At 37.5% G+C, this 26,305-nt stretch overlaps 1 protein-coding gene across 2 annotated transcripts in view; it reads right to left on the bottom strand.

Moving 5' to 3' along the window:
• The window catches only part of LOC120308075 (ribosomal protein S6 kinase alpha-2), a 128,779-nt gene that overhangs the window by 16,277 nt on the left and 86,197 nt on the right, over window positions 1–26,305 (bottom strand). For both annotated transcript variants that reach the window (XM_039343548.1, XM_039343549.1), the window contains exons 9-14: window positions 24,290–24,360; window positions 22,023–22,111; window positions 16,491–16,555; window positions 9,341–9,443; window positions 7,829–7,959; window positions 4,092–4,217 (exon numbers count right to left, since the gene is read on the bottom strand). In XM_039343548.1, coding sequence (XP_039199482.1) covers window positions 4,092–4,217; window positions 7,829–7,959; window positions 9,341–9,443; window positions 16,491–16,555; window positions 22,023–22,111; window positions 24,290–24,360 — 585 coding nt within the window. The remainder of the gene's footprint in view (window positions 1–4,091; window positions 4,218–7,828; window positions 7,960–9,340; window positions 9,444–16,490; window positions 16,556–22,022; window positions 22,112–24,289; window positions 24,361–26,305) is intronic.

Raw genomic sequence — 26,305 nt, 5'->3', positions numbered from 1 at the left:
AACTGTTTGTAAATAAAATTTCACTAATTCTGCATTTTCATACCCTCCTCTTTATTATACTTTTCTGTTAAGCCAGCATGCTCGGTAATATGGCTGTAGCTGGAAGAAGTAGCAGAATTATGTAGGGAGAACATAATGTGAGTTACCGACATGGAATTGCAAGATGGTGGATGCAATTAAAGAATAATTTTGTTGTCACTTGTGCATCTATAAAAGGGACATGGGCTTCAGTTGTGATATCACACCAGCCATCTTAAAGATTTTGAGATGTGGATGCCCTATCATTTAGGGTCTAACTCAGTGTTGGCAGATGCATCTTTGACATAGTAGCAGATCCTGTCCACTGTCACATAATTTGCTTGAAGTGTGTTAATGACAGGACAAAATAATCTATGATCTCTGTGAATTATTCCATCTTTAATTAATTCATCTTCGAAGTTTTTTTTTCAGTATCAAGGAAAAATAGTTGGAATGTTCTGCTAATGGGAACTGCACAGTTTTGTTGTTTTTTTCATCTGATCAAAATGTCACATTAGCAAGTGCCCAAGTACCCAAACATAATTACCTCTGAGGTGTAAGAAGGGCTGTGCATGCTTTACACTTTATATAAGCAATTCAATAAAGCAGACTGAGTTTTTAGGGCTCTGTGCGAGGCTGAAAAACATTGCAGCTGCTTAAGAGTTGCATTACTTTTTGTGAAACTTCTTAAAACAGCAACATGGGTTTTCACTCTTGTAGAAGATGGGCTGCTTTAATAATTAGCAGAGAGATGCTTTATTTGTGCTTGCATGAGTCTGAAGTATTTCTTTCACGTTATTTTTGAAATGTGTCCAACACTGATGATTACCATTATTTTAGGAGAATCTGTAATTACTGTTTCAAGATATCTTGAAGGAGAGAGATTACTGACTGTAGTTGTTTCTATGATTTTGAATTATCTTGAAGTTATGCTTGATTAACTTTGGTGATTCATTCACTGGACAGTAACATCATCCATAAAATTAGACTTATTATTTTAGAGAAAAAGAAGAAATAAACTACTAATATTTTAAGCAGTATGGCTTACTGTATAAAGTATATTCCTGATTTTGTCTACCATTAATTGGCAGCATTCACATATTTAACCTTCAACTAAATCGTTGTTAGCATTCAAAGTATGTGTATGCTGATGCATTTAATTAACTCAGTTAAACATTTTTCATTGGGTTGAACAAAACTGTGATGGTTTTGCAAGTCCTTTAGTATGGAAATGCTATATGATGTCTTTTTTGTTCTCGAAACTTTTAAAATATCACCCAAAGGAATGCAGAGTTTCCACAGTCGAAGTCTTAACAGGCAGAAAGAGTTTGATAGGCACAAGACTAATATTCATCTGTGATGAATCTTTTCAAGAGGAAAAAAATGATGCACAAAAATGAATGAGAAAAGAACTGTGCAAAAATGCACATTAGGGGAAAGCAAGAAGATGCATTTAAATTGTTCACTTATAAAAAATGTAGACAAAAATCTATAGAAATGGATATTTTTACAAAAGTATTCATTCTTATCAATGTGCTTACAATATAAATATACAGAACACACAACATTTATAACTTGGAGCCATTTCCCCTTGTCTATTAAACATAACAATGTTTCTCCGAATAAGAGAGAGAATTGTATTGTAGCTCTTCACTGGTAGCAACAGACACATTCTTGGCATATGTTCAAGGAAATTCTTGTTATTATTTATTCAAATATTTCAGGAGCAGGCTTAGGAAATGTAAGTGTTGTGGTTCAGTATGAAACCTGCCAGTTCAAACTGGTTGTTTTATCTCATGACAAAATAATAAAGTTAAATAATGGCAGTATGTTAGTCTTAAGGTACATTTGCTAGCACAGCAGATCATAGCCGTAGAAGTATGGGGAGAAAGGTGAAAGGGGAAGGGTCTTTTCATGTAATTAAGCCTCTCTCCTCCTGCCCCCCACCCCAGTTCCTAGAATTATTCTAGTTACTTGAATGATGGAAAACATCAGCCAGGATTTGATAAGTTCTCTGCATTTGTTGTATTCCATCTGTTATACTGTTCAAAGAAGCATGCAACCAGCATGTACTAGCAAAAGAAGAAATCAGCAACCAGTTGTAACATGAGAATTTGTCCTCCTGTTTGTCCATACAACTATGACTATAGTAAGCCTTCTCCAATCTGTTGTAAAATCCCTCCAGCATTTGTGCACAATTATACAGACATTTCATCTCATTTACTGTATATCTACTCATTCATTCTCTCTTACACAAGTGATTTTGTCCCCATCTAGAACAGCATGTAGGCTTCAAAAAGCCTAATTCCCATGAGTGGATTTCAGGTGGCACAGAATGCTTGGGGGGGGGGGGCTTGTAATCTTTTATATCCCAACAGTTAGCTCACTTCCCAAATTATTCCATAAGTAAAATCAGGTTTGAAAAAAAGATCCCTATTTACTATAATGGGAAACATTTTGATCAAAAGTGCTTTGTGGCAGGATTCAGAAAAGTGAATCCTGTGTCCTTTGGTAATTAATAACTCTTCCAAGGAAAGGCAACTTCTCCAAGTCTATTCCTATTTTATTTTGTTAATTAGTTGCAGACAATATTTTTTGCAAGCATATAAAGGGGGGGGGGTGTTTCTCATAGGCACTTTTATCACTCTTTCAGCACTTCCCAACCCCTCAGAAACAGTCTTGCAACAGTTCATTGTTAGTTTTAACTACAGACATTGCAAGAATGAACCACCACATTAAACCAACGCTCTCCCCAGCTGACAAATAAGGAAAAATCATGTCTGGCCATCAAACAGTGCTCTGGTCTCCTCCCTTTTCTTGCCCTACGACTTTCAGACAAGGAAAAAAGAAAAACAAAAATGCAGATCACTGGCTGCAAAGCTCTGGGCAAGGACACCGGTAGGCCACAGTGGCTGAAGGGGCGAAGGAGCCAGAGTGTCAAGAGTTCCCAGTCATGGAAAATCAGCGACCACAGACTACATGGAACTTGAATTCCAAAGATAAGAAAACAAAACAAAAGTGATTTCAACTGGGCTGAAATTGAGCTAGAAGAAAACTGGTGTAGCTGATATAGGGGTATTTAACTAACCTGAAAACAACTCAATAATCCCAAGTAGAAGTGCCCTTGGTCATGTCACACAAAAATTAACGATGTTTGTATATATAACAAACAAGAAAAAATAAAGGACTCTCAGAACATTCATTGCTTCTACTTTAAACATCAGTCTGGCTGGCTTCCTTTAGTGAACCAGCGCAAGTAAACAAATATTTAGGAAAGAAACATTTATGGCTACACATGTCACAAAACCATCAGAACAATTCTCAGCATATCTCTCTAATGCTTTCAACAAGAGCTTTAAAGCACAGTGTTGGATAGCCAACTGTGTTTTTACATCTTCAAATCTAAATATTTCATGAGTCTTTAAATTAGATTTTATTTATTTATCAATCTTATATGGCTGCCCATCTCACAAGTAATGACATTCAACATGAATGTCATTACTGTATAATCTAGTTCAAATCAAAATGAGAGTTGGATCAAAGAATAAAGCCAAAGTTGGATTATGTTCAGTTAACTTGTTAAAATACCCTAAAAATCTGTATTATTTAACATGACCTGATCTGCTCTGGAATTTTTTATACTTGCAGAGCTATTGGGGGAAATGAAATGGCAACAGTTTTGCCATTTAAAAAGAAGCAAACTTTAGAAATCCAAAGATAAATTTGATGGATTTCCTGAGATTGGATCCAAATAGCCATGTGGCTAGGACCAGGCTTTGTTCTCTTTTGATACTGTACCTTATGTCAAAGTTAACATGAAATGCAAGAGATTTTTTTTTAAAAAAATGACATAATATGACAAATAAATTGTGATTGCTAGAGATTAATAGAAAAAAAGGAATGCTCCGTTCACATATACATTTTCCTCATGGGTTGACTTATATTTTACATTCGAAACTCTCCTTCATATTGTCTGGTTCCCATTACTTCTTGCCCTGCTGCATCAAGGCAGCAAAACCTGTATTAGTTGCCTTTGCCAGATGATCACCAGACACACCACAGTGATTCCTTACCTTTACTGCAAACTCTGCTTCTGTAGCTTTGTGAATACACCTCTTGCAAACAGAATATGAGCCAATGCCGATGTCTTCCCGGATTTCATATCCATCTGTAAAGTGAATATTGTTCCCATGTAACTGCTACAGAGGGAAACAAAACAATAACAATAAAAGGACAAGTCTTAGGGTTGACTCCATCAGAAGATTCTCTAGCACTAGCAATTCAGAGACAATTGATTAACACAGAGAAACAGCTAATTAAACAAGTGCTGCCTTAATTCTGTCCAATTGATCTTACAATCCTTAGCATGCTTGGCTTTCTTTTACGTAAACCCGACTAAGTAAAGCTACAGCAATATTAGTATAAAAATACAACACAGTTGATCCCAAAATAAACATTCCATTGAAGTTAAACCTCCTTTAAGGTAAGTTCAACTGCTGATGATTTAATACAAATGTCTCTGTAGTTTTCTTGGCAAACAACCTGAAACTTATTTGCCATCGGTTTTGGGGTGGTTTTTAAAATTTCTATGCTAGTCAATGACACTTTCCTGATCGCTAAGGATAGAAGCTGCCGTCTGGCTGAGCTGGTGTGAAAAAAGCAAATTCTATGATTTTTAAGGAAAGGAGTTAAATAAAAAAAGTAATTTCCCATCCTCAGTGAATTTATTATTTTGTATTTATTCACTGACTGGCAATGGCTATTCAGGCTATATTCCCTGGGGATTTTTCAGCTCTCCTTGGAAATGTAGCGGATGTTTATGATGATGATGATGACAGTCATGAAGTTCATGATTTATGTATTGTCTTTCTGCCAAAATGACATTCAGAGAAACTCATCTGGGAACTTCTGCATGCAAAGGGTATCCTCTATCATGAAAATAAACCTCCTTCTCACATTAGCTTTTATTGCTAATGTGAGTTTTGGGCTGTGGACCTGTGTTGTATTTCGCAAGCTGGGACTGGAGAGGAAGGACACAATACGTTACTGCTGATACCGCAGAAAAAGATGGTGGAAACAATTTATTTAAGGCAGTGGTTCTCAACCTGTGGGTCGGGACCCCATTTGGGGTCGAACGACCATTTCACGGGGGTCGCCAAACAACGCAGTCCGCCATTTTTTTTCCCCTTTTCCTTAGCTGTGCTACTCCCTTTTATTCTATTGGCTTTGAAAGCCAATAGAATAGACTCTCTTGAATAGAGTCTAATTCTATTGGCTTTCAAAAGCCAATAGGAATTGTCCAGGCTGTCTCTGCCCTGCTGAGCCCGCCAAAAGTCCCATTCTGCAAACGGTGCTGCACCAGTTGAGTAGTCCTCGACTTATGACCGGTTGAGTAGTCCTCGACTTACGACTGGTTGGGGGTCGTGGCATTAAAAAGGTTGAGAACCACTGATTTAAGGTATCGTGACACTTTGTGAAAAATGGCTGATAATGGAAACTAAATCTTTCCATGAAATAAATGAAACTGTTTACACAAAGGTGTAGTCACATCACTGCTCATACTTGTGGGTAATTTTCTGTCAGAACAATTTCCCTTCAGTGGGTATAGCTCACATTCAGCTCTTAATTAGGGTACCACTTTCTGGTACTGAAATAGGGAAATTCTCTTTTCCACATTACAAAATAGTTCATGCTGGAAACATGAGAAGCTGACATATGTACAGTATATGTTATTCTTAATCATTTAGATCAGTGTTTCTCAACCTTGACAATTTTAAGGCATGTGGACTTCAACTCCCAGAATTCCACAGCCAGCAATGCTGGCTGTGGAATTCTGGGAGTTGAAGTCCACATGCCTTAAAATTGTCAAGGTTGAGAAACACTGATTTAGATAGCACTGATATTATTAACATTTTATATTTTAGGGGTCATCATTTCTTATGCTCCTAGAACAGTGGTTCTCAACCTTTTTAATGCCGCGACCCCCAACGGGTCGTAAGTCGAGGACTACTCAACCGGTCGTAAGTCAAGGACTATTCAACTCTAGAACCACTGTCCTAGAATATAATATAATAGGGGAGCTCCATATTTTGAGTGGATTCCTGGGTAATTCAGGATTTCAAATATTCTCAAAACACAGTTACAATTCTTTCTAGTATGAAGTAGAGGACAGGATTCAGATGGAAATGAAATTAGCATTTAGTCTGAACTCATTCAGCCTTCGTTGGAGGCCTTAAGGAAAGCAGCCTCTTAAAATAAATCTAAACCTACTAGAAATACCTAGAAAACCTAGAAAACCCTGGAAGTTACATGTTTAATAGGTTTGTGAGAATATTCTTTTAAGTAGCAGTTTATTCTATCTGGGATAATTTCAAGTCTGGTTCTGTACTCTGCCTCCCTGTTTCTTTCTGTTTTCTCAGTCTAATTACATGGTAGTGTTACCTTTGGTTTGAAACTAAATGGCGACAATACTGTTCTTTCAAATCTTTACGTCGCTGCTGTTATGAAGAAGAAAAATATTTTTCTTCTAACTTAATTTATAATCAATCACTTCATACTCCAAAACGGCTTGGGCTTAGCAAGCCCAATTAAAAGATAAATCTGGAACTATTTATTTTAAAGTCTTGTCCTACAGGGGGCACCTCCTGCTCTACCCATCCAGATTTCAGAAGATGGGCGGCAGCGCATTCAACTGCTTGCCAGGAAAAATCTTTCACCTGGATTAAACAGCCACACCTGGACAACTGAGGCAAAGAAGATCCCAGGGAGGATTCTAGCAAGTTGCAGGGAGGGGGCTAATGATACACCTTCCCCGTCTTTCTCACTGCTACCACCTTAAATTATAAGAACTTAAATTATAAGACATTATTCAATAATAGAAGATTATTGTCATTATTATCCCACTTTTCATACATAGAAAGCTCTCAAAGAAGCTAGCAGAGTTAAAAACAGATACTAAAAAACATTTTTAACCAATTCAAGTGACTAAAAGCCTTGAATTAATTTCTAGAAATAGAAAAAGTAATTGTATTTGACTTAATGCTTGGAGAAAAAGCACAAGTAGCGGCAAGGTGTGTTTTGCTATAGCAGGAGAAAGCAATGATTTTTACTGCAAATCCCACAGTCTGTTGCCATTTCTGCCTGTGGCTGCCTAAAATATCTGGAGGATACTAAACATTGCACAAGCAAAAGAAATAGCAGGACAAGCACAAATTATGTTTAGGGTAATAAAGTCATGATGAACTATGAAAGTGCTTGTTTGTGTGTCCCTGCTTGTATAAGCAGAACTAAAGGACTAAATCTGACATTTTTTGTAAATGGGGTTTCCACAAGTTATAGAAATTTTGAACTACTACAATAAAACATCAATTTAATAGATTCTATTTAGCAGATTTTAAATGCAATGAATATTTCTAGTGAGACATTACCTGAAATAGTGGACATTTGGATAATAAAAGAATTTGCTCACAAATAAATAGCCAAATTAAGAAATTCACTTCCGTAAGATGGTGATGATACCAACAAAAGATGATTATTACTTATTAAATTTATATCACATCTTTCCTCCAGGAATTCAAAGTGAGATACATAAACTTCCAATGTTAGTCCACAACAAGCCTATGAGGTAGAGTGAATTAAGAAAAAAATGACTAGCTCAAAGTCATCCCAGTGTAGTTCCTTAGAACCTTTTAATCTAGGTTAGACAGGCAAATTTCTCCAATCCTAGCTGTTTTTATTAATGTTTTTATGCTGCAGTAACACATCTAGACGAAGTGAAACAGGTATAACAACTATACAGCCAAGTTCATACCTGGACAATTGGATGAACTGTGGCTTTATGTGGTTCTTGCTGTACAGGTTCCTGCCCCAAATTGGATGCCACAAAGCTGAATCCTCTGAAGAGATGATGAGCATTGGCACTTGGAGGGACACCTGGGGAATCTAAAGAGGAGATGAGAGATGACTCAAGATTCCAACCATTTCTTCAGTATTATTTTCCCTAGCAATGTTATAAAAGAAGCAATTTGGACACTAGAATCCAACCATGCTATTTTCAACATGGAGACATGCATCCTTCTCCATTTGCTTCCACATAAAGCTGCATCACAATTTCCAGAGTGACAACTCTGAATGCACTGAGATATTGAGACCAGCTATTAAAAAGGAGAATTAAGAGGAACCAAGTGACTTTCTGCCAAAAGCCTTTAAAGCAAGGGTGCCCAATCTTTGCAACTTTAAGACTTGTGGACTTCATCTCCCATGTTGGCTGGGGAATTCTAGGAGTTGAAGTCCACAAGTCTTGAAGTTGCCAAGATTAGACACCCCTGCTTTAAACTATTTAGGTGCCAGAAAAACAGACTACCCATAATTTTCTTTTTTTACCAGCAAACTGCACAACTGCTTGTACAATTCTTTGCATGCAATGTTTCATCCATCTGAGGATTTGTGGCAGTGCAGAATTTAAATGTAAAAGGATTTTCCAGTAGGTTGTACATGGAAGAATTAATGGGAAGTAACTGTGTAGTAATACAGAATCCTACAGAGTGTGGAGAGTCCTTCCAGAAGGACCACTCCCAAGTGCTATCCAGAAACACTAGGAAAAAATTGTGGAAAACACTACACAGTAGTAATTCTAATTCTCTAATTGAGCCACACCATAAAATCCCAATAATGAGTCTAGGTGAGTACAAGGTTAACAGATTCTTCTGGAAGCGACAGCAAATTTGAAAATATAAAGTAACTCCCCAGAGTCATCAAGTCATAATAATCACTTACAAAGGATTAGTACTGTGTTGTTTCTACCCATCCTATCTACTGAGGCAGAAAGGGCATGTTCTGGGTTCTGTCTGCCAAGGAGTGTCAAGCTGACCACCTAGGACGGTCGCCTTTTCTATTGTGGCATCTGCCCTCTGGAATATCATCCCTCTGGTGATGGAATTGGCTTTGTGGCTTCTGGCCTTCTGGAAAGCTCTGGAGACAGGTTTCTATGCCTGAGCTTGGGGCCACGGTGCATGAGGGAGACTGTCTCCTGCTTATATGGATTGCTGTTTGTGCTTTATAATTCTGCTGTGGGTCTTATGTTTTTAAATATTTTTATTATTCGCAAGTTGTAAGACATCCAGAGGTAATATTGACCCACTCATTTGAGATGACTGGTTTTATGGAAGGAAGGAAGGAAGGAAGGAAGGAAGGAAGGAAGGAAGGAAGGAAGGAAGGTAATCTTTAAACTGTAGATATATTTTGGATAGTTTTGGTTGATATTTTTTTTTAAATAAATGAAAAATTAATGGCAAATCTACTGATATGTTTCTTTGGTAAGTACCTGTTGGGGTCCGTGATGTGAATTCAGGATCAAAATGGAAAGTGTCCTCTGGTCGACCAACTGCAGGTTTAAATGGTGGTTTGATTTCTCTTCTGTACAGTTTCTGTATGAGAGCAAAGCAAGACAGAGGTTAATTCTCTTGCCAAAAGGGACCTTTGAGTTAGAAAACAGCTGTGAGTCAAATAATTAATAAGCAATAAATTCAATTAAAATAAATCAATTAAAATAATAGTTTTTAACACAGAAAGCTGCTTGACGGAACAGTTAATAAAAAAATGCTTTATATGCTTGCTGCATTTTGATTTGGGGAAATATGTTTCATGTTTAATACAGGAAAAGGGAGAAATTGATATGTTATGCTTAGCAGCATCACACAAGAGAAAGTACAAGGCTGCAATATTTTCCCCACTTAGGCTAAGTTTCCATGACAATCAACTAGACTTATTTTCCTCGTGGCAATATAGGATTGTGCTTTTCAGAAGTTTTAACTGTACATTAAAATCTATCTGCACATAGGAAAGTATTTGAAAAACAGTAGCCTGGTTTTTATTGGTATAGTTCGTTCATTACAGGGGAGAGGGAAGCAGTTCCACAGAAGCAAAACATGCTCAGCATATTTTGCCTTTAGTGACATTTTCACAGGCTGTAATTTGAAAATGACAGTGCAGATGCTCAGTATCAAGTATTGTAATAAAGTAATGCACTCATTACCTGACATAAATGTGAACTCATACATATCAGTAGGTTTGGTCTCTGGTTTTTAAACATGTAAGCCCATTGCTCAGACTTATGAATCCTAATTCAAAGATCTGTTGTACTCATCACTTTGAGCTGAATACATATTGATGTATTTATGAAAAGCATCCGGAAGCTGCAGTTGGTGCAAAATGCAGTGGCCTGCATGGTTTGGTGCAATCCTCGGTGTGCACATGCATCACCTCTCCTGTAGGAGCTGCATTGGTTGCCGATTTGCTTCTGGGTGCAATTCAAGGTGCTGGTTGTCACTTTTAAAGCCCTTCGTGGCTTGGGACCAAGTTATCTGAAGAATCGTCTCTTGCCGGTCACATCTACCTGACCCACTAGAGCAGGAAGGCAAGGAATGTTGCGGGTCCCGACCCCTGAAGAGATGCATCTGGCAGGATCCAGAAGAATGGCCTTCTTCATGGTGGCTCCCTCTCTCTGGAGCATCATCCCTCCAGAAATTAGACTGGCCTCCACTCTGACACTCTTTCGGAAAGCCCTGAAGATGTGATTCTGCCAGCAGGCCTTGGGAACCCAGAGCGGGATGGAGCCCATTAAATGGATGGTATGAGTGTCTGTTGTCACCGGGGTGAGGGAGTGGGGAGTTATTTTTTTATTATTTTTACCTCTTTTATATTGTGTTTTTATTTCCTGTAAGCTGCCTTGAGTCATTGTGAGTAGGCAGCAATATAAACTTTTAAAATAAATAAATAAATACAGTTATATAAAAATATATAAGAGAGATGGTAAATATATAGAGAGATGGTAAAATATGGTATTTATAAAGGACTTTGCACACTGATATGTGTAATACAAATTGTACATTACAGTAACTGAGGGAACTGTTTTGCAAGGAAGATGAAACATTACATTGGAAGTTATCTTTGAATATCTGAGAATTCAGCATTTACTAATTTGGTTTTCTTGTTGAAACCAGAAATACGTATTATCAGGGTTTTCAACTGTATCAAGACGTCTTTGAAGAAGCTTATTCTGGTGTGGTTATCTGTGGCAAGGATATATCAGATACATGTTAAAATAATGATAATAAAACTTTAATTAAAAAAAAATAAAACAACTTTTAAGTGGCAGAAGAAGAAATAGCATTATTTTTCCCTAAGGTTTTCACAACTGTTTTATTAGCTTTGATAAATAGATTTATTTGGATAATGTTTGAAATGCTGCCTTCATGGACATATTTCCTTACAAAGTCTTTATTTTTTATTCTAAGTGTCCAACATCTTTGCTCAGGAGTCCACTGCAAGTTTAAGGGGCTATTAGCACTTGCTGTGCTGTGATTTGAATGAAACACTACAGAAAAAAATAAGGAAATCCCTAAGAATCACATACTGAGCAATATCCTTCCTCATGAAGTCAAGAACACCTGATGTAACTCAACTTTAGGTTTATATATAAGTAGAACTTGAGAGACTGTCATATCAACAACCTTGGTATGCACCTGGTAATCATCCTGAAAGGAAATTCATTTTAATTAAATCAAAGAGTATATAGTCATTTCCTGTCCTGAATGCCCCTGATGGAAATGAATGAGAATAGCAAAGTTGCACCTGCTGGTCCTATACAGTATATATTGGGTGGGAAGGGTACATTGATCAGGCTTGTTTACAAAGAACTCAAAGCATCTATTTCTATGGAAACAGATCCTATCCTTGCAATCTCTACCTTCCATTTTTGCAAGCTATTCTGGAGAGGCAGTTCCCTTGCACACATCCTAAACAGGATATGGAAACTGAACTCCAGGCAGCAGCACATCCTTATGCGACCAATAGAAGAGAATGTATGTACCTCAGAGTTGAAGTGTGGAGTCCTTAATGCTCTCTGAGCTTGTTTTCTGTTATATACAGTAGTTTGCCCTATCAGGATTGGTGGGAGTGTGATTTTCCCTTGGTAATTCCTTGATTAGGGTGTTGTTTACCTCTTGATTATTTGTCTGATTTGATAATTCCTTGATTAGGACATTGGTACTGCTTAATTGCCTGGTGTTCATGCCTGTTGGGTACCCATTGCTAGTCAGGAGTTGTTCTGGTTTTTTTGTTTCCTTTTTCACTTTTTTATTGACTCTTTTGAATGGGGTGTAAATATTACATGTCTATTGATGGTTTATTAACTCCATCCCCAATACCCTCACCAACAGTGACAGGACAAGCTACTGTATATAAATAGAGAGCAAACCCCACTCCCTTCTAGCACTGAAGATATTATCTAGTCAGGTAACAAAACATCTGCAAGCAACAACAAAGCTCAGAGAGTACCAAAGACCCCACACCCTTATGCTCCCCCCATGTATTCATTCCCATCCTGTTTAAATGCATGCATTCTCCTAATGACATATATGAACACTGGGCTGATCTTCAGGTGCCTTCTAGAAATAGAAAGATAGTGAGTCATAGCAATTAAAATATGCTTAATATAATAAAGGATTTTCAGGAACAATACTCTTGCCACAAACTTAGACAGCCACCCCCCTCACCACATACATACTGTAATATGCAGGTGCAGAGATGAATTCCCTTTTAAAATGTTATCTTTGGACTTTTTGTATCAATAGATACTGAATAAAGATAAATTTTGTTCTGAGAGATTTCCCTCTTAACAAGCATAAACTATTTCTGCCATTAATTTAGGTTTGTAATTCCCAGCAAAGCTAGACAAAACCTCCATTCTTCCTTAAAATATTTGTACCAGATGCAGCAAAAGCAGGGTTTTATTAAATACTAGGATTGTACAGTACTTCAAATTCTGTCTTTGGACCATACACATCACATCAGCTGTGCCATTTCTGCTGCCTTGCAATCCCAGGAAAAGATACAGCTGCTTTAAAGTGCTGTAGAAGTCCTTTGCACCTTCAAGCACCTTGGGGAGATTGAAACCAAAGTCCAGCACACCTTATGAAATTGAATAATTCATATCCTGTGCTGGAGCCTGAGATCCAAAGGAAAAAATGGAAAGTTAAAGCCTGTAGTGAAAGTGCTGTGGGTAGACAATGCCATCTCTGGGCCAGTATCTATCACCTCTGCAGTCTCCACCACAAAGTCTTCTGGCTTGTTTGCTTTGTTCCTTCTGTAACTTCCATAAGGAACTGTGGCATAATTGTATGCTCATGGAGTTTTGAGCTGAATTGCATTTAAGTAGTGCCACAATAGTATTTTTTTTTTTTAGCTGCCACCTGGTTTTCTGAGTTACTTGAATTATGCAAGTATGGCAGGTATGCCCAAGACTTGTCTCCCTTTATACCTGCCTGATGCCAATGGGTCAGTACCAGCACACCCTAACTAATAAGTTCTAGTGCAGGCATGTCAAACTGCTGGCCCGCAGGCTGGATGCATCACGCCAAAACCGCGCCCACCCCATTGTGGCAATGGGGAAAAAGTCGCGATATGTCACATGACATCACGAGTTTGACATGCCTGCTCTAGTGGAATTTTGGAGGATGCTGTGAGCAGATCTGAGTACCCATTTCACAAATATAATGGGGATTATATAAAGGGTTCTGGTGTAATATGAACACAAGGTTACTCAATTAAACACTGTCAAAACGTTACTTGTTTCATTACAGGAAGGAATACATGTTTTGCTTTTTAAACATGAATTGTCTAATTAGTTGGCCATCTTACACACTATAGCACAGGATTATTTTAATTCTCAAACAATGTCTCAAATATTGCATGTTTCTTAGAATAATGGAAATGCTACAATATGATGAGGGCAATTAAAAAGCTGCTGCTTTTCTTTTAACCATTTCATGAAAATGTGTTTAATACTTTGGGACATATCCAATAGTGACTGTAAGGAAAACTTTCTCCTTAATCAAAAATATCATCTTTAGGATTGATTCATACCAAATTTTGTGAGGGACTGATCAATGCATATAAAGCTTCTGATTAAGTCATAAGGTCATATTTGACCTTTTCCATAACAACAGTGACCAGGACAAACCAAACACTTTCACTGGCTCCATTCTTCTCTATTAATTCTTTTCTTTTTCTATTCATGAAGAAGAGCTGTCTTTTTAGCAGCTGGAAGCATCATTATAAGATGACTAGAACTAGTTTCAGAACTCATGCTGGTACATATTCTAAAAACTATAAAGTCATGTGATTTTCTTCTTTTTAAATGCATTATTAAAATTGTATTGAAACCCTTTTCTTCAAAGTGGTATTACCTAAATATAGATAGAAGGAAAAGCTTATGCTGCAAATACAGTCAGGCTGGAATATTCATATTAGAATTTTATTCACCATCAATCTGGATGGATTCCAGAGAGACTGAGTTTTAAATTATATGCTGAATTATGTGAAAACAAGCCTCTCTGATTTTACAAAGTTTTTTTTCTCCCTTTAGGATCAGTGTATGATCATCTCCCCCCCCCCAAATGACTAGAAAATAATCATATTTTATTTAATTAAATCTAAAGTGCACAGTCTGTAATTTGGGATCACATAGGACCTTGCCAAATCCTTGGATATACTCTTTAGAGACTTCTAAAGTAATTACCAAATTATAATTGTTAATGTGAGAGAAAGCGAAAATATTAAATACCTGCCTAGTAATCATATTAACTATACTCAATATCAACTAAGTTTACAAGGTTGAGCATCTCTGAATGAAATCTACAGAACATATTTATTTTAGATGCCAACCTTGGCCATGGATGATATCAACTATATCTTTATTTCTAATTAAATGATGATATATGTGTTATGTGTAATATGATAGCATAGTTTTCAGCTGAACTTCACATATATCCAAAATATCAAATGGGATGATTAATTGTAAAGAGGTTTGTGTAGCATGATTCTGGTTTGCTTCCTACTACATTTCTATCAGGATTTGTGAAGGTTCATTTACAAAGTAATTAGATTGAACTGCTGAGTCATTCTGATGTGTTGAACTGAATAAATTCCCACCGATTAAGTGAGAAGATGAACTTTTGCGCAAGCATGAACAGACATTTAAAGAAATCAATAATTTGAATAGATTTAGAAAATCAGATTGTGGGCCATTCATATGTCCTAATTTTGATGCCTCTGCCCTTAGTATTACAAATTCTAGGCTCTTGTACCAAATTTTCCTCCAGCAAGGAAATATAATGAGGCAATTTGGATCAGACAACAGCATTGGTAAATTTATTGAATGGAAGAAGTACATTTAGAGAAAAGAAAGTGGCCTACTTTTATATCCACTCCTGCCATTGCTGATTATTAAGTCTCACAAGATTATACCTTGCAAGAAAACTCAGTTTTCATTTTTTTAAAAGTTTATTATTATTACTCTGGCCTAAAGGCATTCACATTTTGCAGTCTCATGCTACTCACTTTATATCCGTCATATATTCCATGGCAGAACAGTAGTACAATACGTACTTTTGAATAAGGTGTCTCAAAGACAGACAGCCTTTAGTGATCAGGAGCCTATCTGACATTATGAAACTATATAGCAGATATTCATAAAATGACTTCCAAAGTTTGGGGAGATGTACAAAAAAACCTGTCTGTGTCTTCCCACAGCATCTTGTCTTTTTCCTTCATGCAGAACTCTAAGAAAAAGACAGAACAGATGTCCAGTGTCTTCAAATTGTTTGCACCATTGGCATTCTTCCAGCCACAAAGAGCTATATCCTTCCTAAAACTTGTGGTATAAAAGCAATGGCAGTCTCTGGTGATCTACCGAGTAGGTGCTCCAATGAAAAATCCTTAGCAGGGATCACTAGATAGGGACAGGACCAGGATATGGTTGCCTATGACTATCAGGCCTGGATTACATACTGTTGCCCTTTCATTAGCTCCATAGTTGACCCAGAGTATAAGTTGTCTTCTGCCATTTAATGATGCTTGTTTAGAAAGCCATGTGTTCTCAGCCTTCTTGGTTACCATTTAGCAGCAGAATCCCTCTTTTGTATTCTTCACTGTATCACCAAACAGCTTTAGTGGGGTCCCTGAGTAACTTAACCTTCCCTAGCTCTGTGTTCTCCAGATGAATATGGTTTCAATCTATCTGAATGTCCTGCAGGCTGGAAATTTGGAGTCTGACATATCCAGAGCAGAGGTCTCCTAGCTTGGCAAATCTAAGACTTGTGGACTTCAGCTTCCAGAATTCCTCAGTCAGCCATGTTCAGTCATTTCCCCATGCTGGCTGGGGCATTCTGGGAGCTGAAGTCCACAAGTCTTAAAGTTGCCAAGTTTGGAGACCCTTGATCTAGAGGACATCAAATTATACCCAGAAAAGATTTTTGCTGCTGCTAAATTGCATAGGGTACTTGGAACGGGGAAACATTGTTTAGAATACTGAAATTGGGTTGCCATTTGCTAGGAGAACTTTTAAATTAACTGTGTGATTGATTGATTGATTAATTGCATTGTACAATAGATCACTTGGGTAAACTACTTACATTCCAGTCAATGGTGGCAAAAAAGGGATGACGTTTAATTTCTTCAACTCCATCAAGGCCAGCACCTGCCAAGGAAATGAAAAGAAGACACAGAGGGCACAAGGTTTTTTTCTGAGTTTGTCTTCAAGAGATGTAGAGTGGCAGAAACAAAAGAGCAGAGACTTTGGTAATGTGAAATTGTTGAATTATTGTTAATTGTTGCATTGAATTATTACAGTTAATTTTCTTCAAATAGTAAAGCAAAATATTATAATTGAATTACTAATTGTCTACTTAGTTAGAATGTGAGACAGAGTATTATATAGTATGGAACAAGGTGTATGTCTGGTTGGAGACTAGAATAATAGAGGAGAATAAATATGGAAAGGTCAAAAGTGAAAATATGTGTATAATAATGTATAATGATAATAATATGAATTATTCTTAGTAAGAAGTAGAACATGAAGGAAGAAAAATGTAAATAAGAAATAATGGGGCTATAAGGACAAATATTCTAAAGAAGAATAAGGGGGAAATGTAAATATTAGATTACCGTTACGTAACTGCTGTAAAAAAAAAGGAGGAGTATATATTATGTGTGTATGTGTGTTATGTTTTGCTTTGTTCTGTTTTGTCTTTTTGGTTAAAAATAAAAATTAAAAAAAAAGAATGTGAGAATATATTAATATATTGATATAGGCAAAAAAGAAAACATGTAAATTAAGAGTGGGACTAGTTCTATTGAGAGCCTAGTTCAAATCCACAAGTTACAAAGCTCAGTGGATAAAGAGTTTAAGCCATCTCATAGCACATTCTGCATTTACAGTAAATGGATAAAATGGAGTGGGACTAAAGCGCACCAATGTGCAAAGCCTTGCCCTCCTCCAAGTACAAACAGCTCATTTGCGTAATACACAAACAAATATGTATCTAATCCTCATTTTAATATTCAAGCTATTAAAATACTCAAGAGCACATTTAATTTTAGACTCTCTAAAAGCCAAATTAAAATAGCTCCATAGTTTTAAAATGTTTAAGGTTTGTTTAACAGAATTGCATCTGCGTTATAATTACTTATTTTGTAGTTTATAGTACATTGAAGACATTTCCTTCAGTACAGTACAGGAAATTTGCACAATTCCAGATGTGCATTAGAATTCCCATAATTCTCAGCTTGGGCATTTCTGCCTTTTCTAAGCAGAAGAGAAGTCTGAAGAACTTCAGTCTCTTCCAATCTATTTATGCCTCTCTTCTTCATTTCAGCTTGTTTAATTCCTTTGATTCAGCATTTTTTTTTAAACAAAGGTACTCAAAAATCATTAAGCAACTTGGATTTAACTGAGCCATATATTTAATTAGAGCATTTGTTATCCTAATGGAGAAGAGCATTTAGAAGAAGGATTATGCAGCAATTTAGAGGATGAGCCTGTAAACTACTGAGCATTTTGTTCAAGCAATTTCCATTTTCCAGAGTGGATTTAAAAGATACTGCAATGGACAATCAAAGCAGTTGTTTGGAAGCGTATTGTGCTTTTCATAATACTGTCCCTTTCCTTCTGAATGCCTGTACTTTCTGGAGAAGAGCCTGCTTGGTTAAAAGCCTATCAATAAGTGGCTGTGTAGACTAGGTCTAGCTATTAGACAAAAGATGTTCTCTACGTTTGTTTGATTGGTCCTCAGAAATGGCTTCCCTGTAGTCTTTGCTCACCATCTGCTGGTGAGAAATCATTGAGCACATGGAACCTAATGGTTGGATCTTGAGTGTGGCTGTCTGTCTCTTGCACAAAGACGAAGACTTAAAAGTTGAGGGTGACCTGAGGTTGTTATTTATTTATTTGATTTATATTTTGCCCATTTCCCTCTAGGGAGTGACTCTGGAGAGCATCTTTGTTGTTTTTAAGCCTTTGAATAATTAAACATGCTGAGCAAAAAAGCAACAAGTGAAAGAATTCCATGTGTGCTGAAATCTTTCACCTAGATTGCCCTTCCAAATATGCTTGGCCTCCATTCTCATAATCCTCAGCAAGCTTGGCCATAAAAATGACCAACTGGCATGGTTTTTCTTACCATCACAAAGGTGATAAAGTTTCCTTTAGTTTACAAATGTATTTAATGCTGGAAAATTTGCATAAAAATACGACTCCTGGGCATGTCTATGGTACAAATAAAATACGAACACCAGGAGAGTATAAATATAAAAATATACTTTACTAAAAGCTGCCAAGCTTTCGTTTGGAAACTCCAAACATCATCAGGGCTAAGGAGCCAGTAAACAATGATGACTTAAATGGGTTTTGCCGGCATCTGCACCCGGCTCATGGACCGCGTCACCGGTCCCGGCCGGTTAATTAGTGTTCCAGATGTTTCTTTATTACTCTCCTTACGCTTCCTTCTATGGTTCTTCCGGATCATTCCTTCCACTATCTCATTACTGGTATTCATCTCCTCCACCACCCCTTTATCCTTATTTCCTTCCATAGCACTGATCCTCCTCCCCTTTTTGTTTTCATTCTCCACCCTGGGGGGCATCTGTTTCTCCTCTATCAGTGTTACAAGCTTCCCTGGGCTCACATACGCTCCCCCACACACACTTTTCCCAATCCCTGCTCCACACCCTTTCTTCTCACTCTTCCACTGTCATGAGTAACTTTCATATGGGTGTTACACATTTGGGGGTCTATGCCCTCCTCCTCCATCCTGGCAATCTTCGTGTCGACAGTTCTCCACCGTTCCATTTGTTTGCTGCGTGATCGGGTGCTTACCCCGTCTCTCAATTCATCCCTCCTCCCTATCGCACGCTCTTCCCCATTGCTGATAGGAACGGTATTCAGGCGGACACCAGGTCTCCAGATCTCTGCATTCTGATTCCCCGCGTTCTCACTCCCCTCTTCTGTGCTCGTCTTTGGGGGGACTTCAAAGTGTTCGTCCCGGGAGGGGGCTGTATTGTTGGTGGGGGTATTCCTTGTCTGCAGGGAATCCAGGCAGAATTCCGTGTCTCTCCCTTTCACCGTATGCCTAGGCAATCGAGCCATGCTTTCGTTCTTCTTCTCCCCCCTACCCACAGCGTCAGGCTGCAGGCTCCTCATGCTGGATCTTCCACACTCTCCACAGTTGTTGTTAAGTTCTGGGGGTGTATTTAATGTATTTAAATATATATGTTTATTTTTTTTTTAAATTTTAAATTAAGCTTTGGGAAATAAACTCCTTTTAGACCAGGTCTGACAGATTTTGCCTCTAAAACCTCTCATATGGTACCCATGAAGTCCTTCTGTGCCCTACAATAAGTTCTTTCCATAGAAATAGTTTGCCTGTCCCTCCTGATTTTATAGTAAATGTAAAGAATGTAAAGCAAGCATACTGCCAATCAAAGCACTAGCTTCCATTTTCATACTTATTTTCAAGAATATCTTTGGGCTTCCAATGGATTCTGCAAGCTTTCTTAGAATATACGAAGGAACAGACAAAGAAAAAGGCCTGCTTGGCCAAAAAACAGGCAAAGATATTTGAGAACATTGTGGATGCAAGTGAGGTGAGGTACTAGAGAGATTTTTGCTAAACTTTTTTTAATGTTCCCCGTGTAAACATTTTGTGAATGGAGAACAATCCCAACAGCTATTTTGCAAGGTCACCCTCAATATGTTTGCAAATTTCCTAGAGACCAAAAAGGCTGGGGCCCCCAGTCTACAGTCATCCAAGTTCATAATATATAAGAGAGAATGAGTTATTTCTTGAACCACAGCTTTCAATCTTGTTAATAATGCAATAGAATCATAAATTTCAATATTCTCTCTCTCTCTCTCTCTCTCTCTCTCTCTCTCTCTCAGTTATTCCGCCAGTAACCTAAGGAGGAAATTGCAAAATAATGTGGTGGTTTTTTTAAAGCAACATAATCTATAGCTAGCAAGTCAGTACTCAAGAGAGCTGGGGGAATTATCTCATTTGGATTGAAGCAATTAGGCAAAGGACGGGTTAATTGCTCACGGACTTTTCTAGTTCTGAGTCCTTTTGCGATCTTGGTTTCAGGAAGCATGTGCTTTCCTTAATTTCTCACAGCAATTGAGAGACATGCAGTTTGTACATAATGTCAGAAATGCAAACTAATGTATCTAAAACACATTACAGTTACACGTCTCCCATGTAATGGTGCATCTTTCTTCTCTTTTGTACTGCTATTTCTAGCAAAAACTTTTAGAGTTAAGCAGGAAAAGAAAATACAAGGCAGTTCCCCCCCCCCCTCTTCCATGCATTATTACAGGGAAGATGTATAGCTAAGCCAGATGGTCATGAAATGAACTGCCAAGAATCCTGATAACAACTCCCCCTTCAAATACTAGCATTGAGAGCAGCAGATCAAGTGTTACTGTTTTGTTGGTTATCATCACACTTCCTGCAGGAATATTTTGAATCCAGTAATATAGCTTTCAAATGTTTCCATTTCTTTACAATTAGTCTATTTTGTCCAGGGGTTATTTCAATGGAAAGATCAGGGTGGGGGTAGGGTGTGTGATATGTCCAATGCAGGAACATGTTTGTCTTCCTATTTCCATTTCAAATTTATGAAACTGAAATTGTGGACAATAGAATTAATAGTATTATTATTTCAAACATCCAAAATGCAGCACACAGCTTGCCCATCCAGAAATCCTTCTTCTTATTTCTGTATGTCTCCTCCAGATAAGCTTCTGAGTCAAACACTATATGATAGCTAATTCACTGAAAGAAATGTAATGAATCCCCAAAATTTCATTCGCTCCTTGTTCAGAAATTTCCTAGAAGATGGTTAATAACAAATCCCTTTTAATGCTAAGAAAATGGCTCAAGCTGTTTCCGGATGATCTAGAAATCTAAACAAAGAAATAAATAAACATTGCAGAGATCTTTCCATGAAACCACAAGAAATTGAATGGGACTAAAAGAAGATGATACCTTTATTTTTTATGATAAAGCCACCAGAATCACGTAACTTAATTATTCTGACTATTCTATGAGAAAATGTCCAGTAATTATTAGAAAAAAATTGAAAAAGAAATTGTGATCTTATCTAATGTCACAACCAGGAAGCAATTCCATGGGGAGCAGCATATTAGGCTGTGAAAATTCACTGACTTTGGGCATAATTTGGTAGATAACAATATACCACTTGCATTGAAGAATTCCCACCCATTCAGGCCAAAATCAAGCTTCATTTATTCTACAGCAGACACCAGAACTAAAAGAACACATTACATTTTACATTTTTTCCTACCACGGAAAAAATGTGAGAACACAAATCTGGCTCATTTGTGTGGTCCTGCTTCTCTGTGCCTCTAGCATGAGGTACTGACAGGTATTCTGCATCTGTCAGTGGATGATATGTTGCGCTTCCACTCATGTGCAGCATCTTTTCCAACACCCCAAATATGTCATTAATTAAAGTGAAATTACCTTGTAGTTCTCCATCATACACTGTTCAGCTGCATCACGTATATGAGACTAAATGATAATTAACTAAAGAGAAAAACAACTGGGGAAATTTGCCACTGTGTTATGCAGTAATAAAATAAATTCCCATACCTAATCTGTTAGATGGATTCCTCTTGAAAAGAGCTCGCAACAAACTCTGAGCTTCTATGCTCAAAAACTGTGGCATTCCTAGTTTGGCTCTGTAAAAAATAGGACATTTTAATGCAGGAATAAAAAACATTGTTTTCTTTAAAAAAAATTTACACATGTATGTAAATGATTAAATACTGTACATCACCAAAATATATAGAAGTCTCAAATGAACATTTAAACTTTCTATAAACCAGGTTTTGGGATAATATTATTAAACTTTTTAATTTAAATGTCTGTGCTACTTATTTATAGAGAATTTATTATCCCTTAAGATTGCAGCTATATATACTAAGTCATAATTCTTTCTGTTTGAGAGAGTTAGCAAATGGACTGTTCTCTCAGTCTTGTTTTTTGTGAAATTTACTTCTGATCCCTTGTTCTTTCAGCCATGCTATTTAAAATTTGGCAAATAAAAAAAACAAAATAAAAATCTTATATATGAACATTCACATGCATTTCTATGCATTTTTTTTAACATATGCACTTTTATGATGCATATTTTTATTTTTCATTTGCAACACTCAATTAATTGCAAAATTATGAACAATGAAGATATTGATGTGTGGATAGGAAGTTTACATAGTTAATTTGGCCCAGTTCATACTAAGTTTGTATGTGTGTGTTTATGGGTGTGCTCATATTCCTAATGGGAATAATGCTGGATTCGACAAGCAGCCTGAATATGGCACTCCCACATCTCACCTACTTGCAAGATGTTGGGCAATCAGAGCAATATACAGCTTGGAACAATCAGGTCTTTATTACATTGCAAAACAGTTTTTGATCCTTTTATAGTTAAATGAAAGATTGAAGGGCACAGTAACAAGTCTTCTCTGCATGTTAAAGAGTGAGCAAAGAGAGATTACTGGAACAGATTAACTTTGTTTAATGAGGTATGTGCTTAAGCAAGGCTTTTTTTCTCATAGAACGCCCAGAACAGAGTTCTGGCACCTTTTTTGGATGGAACCTTATAGGGTAGGCAAGGTGGGTTGTATGACATGTATGAGTTCCGGCACCTTTTTTTTTTTTTTTAAGAAAAAAAGCACTGTGCTTAAGTAACTGCACTGGAAAGGGAGTGCGGGTGGGGATGGAAGAAATTGGAATTTGAATTGGTCGTTTCCCAATTTAGGTAACAATCTTATATCCTTCCTTCCTTCCTTCCTTCCTTCCTTCCTTCCTTCCTTCCTTCCTTCCCTCCCTCCCTCCCTCCCTCACTCCCTCCCTCCTTTCCAAATGTGACTATACTACTGTAATCTAATAATTCTGCTAGATCACATTTCTTATCTATTTCTGCCAACATTAAGACTTCATATAGCTAGTCAATGAGCTCCTCACTAATGTTTTGAACACCCAGCTCATAATGCAATACATTATGCCTTAGATCAGGGCTTTTCAACCAGTGGTACGGGTACCACCTGTGGTACATTGGCACCTGGCAGGTGGTACGCGACCATCCTAGAAAAGTGGTAGCGGGAGAGGGGAATGAGCTGAACCAGTGGCAGCACCGCACAAGCCTGAGCGAGAGATGGCTGGAGCTGCAGGGCTGTCAGGGCTCAGCGGAAGCACCAGATCAGCACCAGGCTCCAGCTGGAACTCTGCGCTGATTCTGGCACTTCTGCTGAGCCCAGAAGAAGCGCCGATCAGCTGGAATGTTGCAGCATCTCCAGGGTCTTGTGATTTACATTCAGATGTATGCCAACGGATTCATATTTATGACAATCACAGTGTCCCAGGGTCATGTGACGTGACCAAAACCTGCTGCAACCACCCAACAGACAGGGGGAATAAAAACCAAACACCCCCCACCCCATCCCCGGTGCCAATCCTCAACAGAAATGCTCACAACAATGAAAACCTCTGACAGGAGGAAGAGCGCGGCTGGGCGGGCAGGCAGGTGTCTTGCTCGGCTGTGGCTTGGGGGGCACTTTGTTCAGTGCCATTGTAACTTCGAACAGTCACTAAGCGAACTGTTGTAAGTCGAGGACTACCTGTACTTTAGCATTTTATTCTGTTTTTTTGGGGGGGAGGGTCATCAAGTTTTTGACACCTTGCTAGGCGACTGGTGGTACTCGGATGTTGCCACATCCTAAAAGTGGTACAATGGGTGAAAAGGTTGAAAAGCCCTGTTCTACGAGACAATTTACATAACCCAAAAAGTTTATTCTGAGTTAAAGAATATAAACTATAGCTATAGATAGATATAAAGTTGGGAGTTTGCTACTCACTTGAGAATGAGTGCCATTGTTTCCTTTCGGTCTTTCCCCTGAAATGGTAGTGACCCTGTCAACATTTCAAACTGTAAAGAGGGAATAGAAATTCTAAGAAGCATGAAACAGTGTAAATATAAGCATAGCATATAGTCTATTGTATTTATCTTAACAATGTATAGTGCTCATCCATGCCCCATAAAAATTAGTACCCCCATTAATCCCATATGTGGAACATACATGAAGATAAGGAAGAATACCTTAACCTCCAACTTGTAGGCTATTATTTAAAAGATAATAATAAAAGACCAACCAAATTGGAAGGTCTTCTAGGTCAACCATCTGCTCAAGTAGGAGATCCTGTACCATTCTGGATAAATGGTTGTCCAATCTCTTAAAATCTTCCAGTGATAGAACACCCAAAACATTGGGAGACAAGCCATTCCACCAATTAATTTTCACAGTCAGGAAATTTTTTCTTAATTCTAGGTTGGATCTCTGTTTGTTAAGCTTCCATCTGTTACTTCTTGTCTTGCCCTCAAATGTATTGGAGAATATTGACCCCCTCCTTCTTGGTGACAGCCCCTCAAATATTGGAAGACTGCTATCATGTCTCTCCTAGTCCTTCTCTTTGTTAGACTAGATATTCCCAGTTCTCCCAACCATTCATCATATAGTTGAGCCTCCAGTCCCCTAATCATCTTTGTTGCTTTTCTCTGCACTTTTTCTAGAGTCTCAATATCTTAACCGATTCATAATAAATTCACTGGACTTTGGATGTAAATAGTAAGGTTGTTCTAACCTTATGATGATGTAATAATAAAACCATTCAATGAACACACAGTCAGGTGCTGTATTATACAGTGAAAATATTTTATGTACAAGTCCTGTGGAAATGTACAGAAATTACCTCAAAATGCATCATGCTAAAGTTCCCTGGATCTCATGACTGTCAGACAGCCAGTTGCGAAAGTAATGAATATGGAAAATTGAACAATCAAGTGTAGAAAACAATAAACAAGGAACTTATTATCCATCCACTTTATTAAATCTTTAAAAGAATAATTGAGAGGGAAAGAAATAAATGCTGCTGGTTGCCATAAATTAAACATGACATGAAGAATCCTGCTAGTTGGAGTAAGAATAGCCAGTATTTTAATTGAATTTAAATAATTCACAAGAAAACACATTCAGTAGAACGGTTAAGTCTGTGTTTCTGCTTAACTTCAAGATTCATACTGTATATGAACTTTTTCATGGCTGGGAACAGAATTGTTCATATGGGGCACTTATGTAAGAAGACTGATAAATGCCCTACAAATAGGTAGGATCAGAGTATTTGGTTGAATTTCTTTTCTTTTTAGTGGATTTTGAATTGAATTAAAATGCTATGCTTGCTTTTGTATGCTATGGTTTGGGTTTGATCCTTTCCTAAAAATGGAACACTATATTGATTTTCAATATAATGGCATCTGGTCCTGAGTCTTCAGGCATCCATTCCTGTTCTAATTTGTTGTACAAAAAGCAAATGATAAAATAGCATTCCAAGTGGAACATTGCCTGCAACAGAACTTTTGGGGAAAAGATGTTGCCTCTTTGAATCAGTACAAATTTTTAAATATCCTTTCAAACACTGCCACAAGCTATCCTTTCTTTGCCCACATTATTGCTCAAAGTATTTTTTTTTCTATTGATGTAATGTGGAAAACTTTCAATTGGTGACATGGAAATGTTTCTCTCTTTCACAAAAGAATATATCTCCTTCAAAGCCATAAAAAATGCTATGTACTTGAAACAGTAAAAGTAACTAGAAGTGGTAAAACAATGATTCCCAATTGGAGCCCACCAACTATGTTCAACTACAACTTCCATCAGCCCCATTAGCACTGCCTGTTTGGAAGGAAGGCACTTGTTCATCAAACAAATATACACCATGTTACAGAACATTATTCCTGACAAAGTTTGTTCCTCTTTTCTTTTTAGCCCTAAGACCACTCACCCATCTTTTAGACATTTTCCCCCCTTAAAATCAGT

This window comes from Crotalus tigris, unplaced genomic scaffold, assembly GCF_016545835.1.
Source record: "Crotalus tigris isolate CLP2741 ecotype Arizona unplaced genomic scaffold, ASM1654583v1 scf7180000017863.408763, whole genome shotgun sequence".
Taxonomy (NCBI): Eukaryota; Metazoa; Chordata; class Lepidosauria; order Squamata; family Viperidae; genus Crotalus; species Crotalus tigris.
The sequence above is the reverse complement of the archived record's forward strand: the minus strand, read 5'-3'. Positions and strand labels throughout refer to the sequence as shown.